The sequence below is a fragment of the Pinus tabuliformis genome, chromosome 7 (genome assembly GCF_031772625.1).
Source record: "Pinus tabuliformis cultivar Carrire ecotype Pingquan chromosome 7, CPIR1, whole genome shotgun sequence".
NCBI classification, from domain to species: Eukaryota; Viridiplantae; Streptophyta; class Pinopsida; order Pinales; family Pinaceae; genus Pinus; species Pinus tabuliformis.
In genome coordinates, this window is record NC_142293.1 from 1,182,565,788 (window position 1) to 1,182,568,552 (window position 2,765).

Below are 2,765 nucleotides of genomic sequence, written 5' to 3' on the forward strand. Positions count from 1 at the left end.
CGGTGTCTCAGAGCTCTTCATCAGCAGGGTCATGGAATGCATCTCCTATAATTGGACAGCCCCTTTAATTAATGGTAGGCCCTGCAGCGCCTTCAAAAGTTCAAGAGGCCTAAGGCAAGGATGTCCTCTATCTCCTTTCCTCTATATCATCATGGCAGAAACACTAAGTTAGCACCTGGAAAACAAGCGAAATTTAAAGGAAATAATAGGAGTGGACATTGTTCGTGGAACCAAGGGGATCAATCACTCCTTATTTGCAGACGACACCCTTCTTATCGGCGGTGCATCAAGCCTCATGGCCAGGAGATTCAAGAACATCCTGGACCTCTTCCTTCAAGCCTCTGGGGGCAAATTAAACAACAATAAGTGCATGGTCTATACCTGGAATGTACCAAGATACATAACTCAAAGAATCTCTATGATCATGGAAATCCCAGCCCAATCAAATTGGTCCCACTTTATGTACTTAGGACTGCCACTAGCTAAAGAATCAATCAAAAATGAAGTTTGGGTAAAGCTAATCGAGAAATTGAGAGGGAAACTGCAGAGCTGGGGGATGTATTGGCTCAACTTGGTGGGCAGAACAATACTCATCAAGGCCATTCTATCAGCTCTTCCTATCTACCAATTTGCCATTACCCTCGCCCCAGCAAGCATCCATAAGCACATGGAGCTGATTATCAGAAGTTTCCTATGGAAGGGGGGAAAGCAAGACACAAAAAAATTCAGCTTGGTGAAATGGGAAAAGGTCATCCTTCCCCTAGAAAAAGGAGGACTGGGAATTAGAATTCCAAGACTGGCAAATATGGAAATGGGCTTCAAGTTAACTTGGAGAATCCTCAACGAGAAAGGGACCTGGTGGGCAGAGGCCATCAAAAGGAAATATTTGAATGGGATCAACAGCAACATCCTCTCTGAAGTCATCACTGACAGACATTGTACACCTGTTTGGAAATTGATCAAAAAAACTCTTCCCCTCTTCAAATCTAGCATATCTAAAGCCCCAGGTAACGGAAGATATATCAGCATATGGGAGGATAGAATTATGGGCACGGAAGCCAGGGAAAAGTCCACCAAATTCAGGCCCCTTCATCAGTGGATGACAGAAGCTAACCTCAAAACCCTCTTTGACATCTCCCTTTGGGACCAAAACAGCTAGATAGGATGGAAAGCACTGCATCTCCCCAACGAAATAGAGAACCTCTGGAGTGACCTTAAGCTCTCTCTCACAGGGTCAGCCCCTATAAACAGAACGATAGATGACAATTATGTTTGGGATCCAAACGGAGGCAACTACACATTGAAAGAAGGTTACAAGGCACTCCAAAATTCGACAGCAATCAACAACTAGCATCTATATAAAGCAGCATGGAGAATTGAAAGCCTGCCGAAGATAAAACTATTCAATTGGACCCTGCTTCATGGCAAAATCCTAACAGCAGAAAACCTTAGGAAAAAGGGTATCCAGGGCCCCTCATTTTGTTTCATGTGCAGGGAGGCAGAGGAAAACATCAATCATCTTTTCATTGACTGTCCAGTAGCAAGGTCCTGTTGGAAGCTTATAACTAGTCCTCTAAATATTGGAGACCTTCCCAATCAGATTTCTCTCCTCCAGAAAGGTTGGGGGAAAAGCTTCCCTTACGCCAACAAAAACATGAATCTGGCAAAGAGGATATGGACCAGCATCCCTTCAAATCTCTGTTGGCAGTTATGGTTAGCTAGGAATGAAAGTATTTTCAAAAATACGAAACCTAGTATATCCAGCATTCTGGCCAAAACAACTGCTCTCATCACAGAAACAATAGAAGCAAATGGAATCTCTCAAGCTGACCCGGACTATACAGATGGCAGGGTGAAGGAGTGGGTTCGGAGATTCAACTATAAACCAAGAGCAAAAAATAATACAATAACAGGCCCTGGACAAAAGGATTGGAAACTGAGAGGGACAAAGGACGAAGTCAACAATTGGATCCAAAATCAAAAGAGGTTTACACTCCACTTTGACGGGGCTTCAAAAAATAATCCAGGCAGAGCTGGAGCTGGGGGAATAATTAGGGATCCTCAGGGGAAAACGATTGTTACATATGAGTGGGGCTTGGGTACCATGACGAATAACAAGGCTGAAGCTTACAGCCTTCTAATGGGGACCTCCATCGCCATGAAACTAGGCATCCAAAATCTTCTAGTACTGGGCGACTCTGCAATCATAACAGCAGCTATGAACTCTGGAAAAGACTTTAACCAAACAGCCTTAAACAGAATCAAAGGCAGAATCATGGATCAGATCAGGGGCTTCAGCAAAGTGACATTCAAGCATATCCTAAGAAGCAACAACGTGGAAGCGGATGAGCAAGCAAACAATGCAACAGGAAGATCCACGGGCCAGGTAAGGGAAAACAATGAGTCTTATGAAAGGGATATTCCATAGACAGGCCTCTATCCCCTCTCTCCAGGTTATCGGTCACCTCAGGCATCCGTATCAATGCATTTGGCCCTTCCACAACTTATCTTCATCATTTCCTATCCTTCTCGACTGCCAAAACAGGTGTTACAGGACAGCATATCGCCCTCAGGATCCGAGGAACGCAGGCAGGGTATGGACTCTCTCACTGACCAGCGCAGACATTTTCAGATGGTGTGATCACGCCCATACTGGTGGCAGGCTCCTCGGGCACGTAAAAATCACCTCTAAAGATCTCACCGATACCAAGAACAGATACTCTACTACTCGAAACAAGAAAGAGCAAGTCCTCACCGCTCCTATA

At 44.6% G+C, this 2,765-nt stretch overlaps 1 protein-coding gene across 1 annotated transcript; it reads left to right on the forward strand.

Annotated features, from left to right (window-relative positions):
• Window positions 1–1,654: 1,654 nt before the first annotated feature.
• Window positions 1,655–2,428, forward strand: LOC149251670 (uncharacterized). The gene has a single exon (XM_089453961.1). It carries the CDS (start codon window positions 1,655–1,657, stop codon window positions 2,426–2,428), a length of 774 nt encoding a protein of 257 aa, XP_089310087.1.
• The last annotated feature ends 337 nt before the right edge of the window (window positions 2,429–2,765 follow it).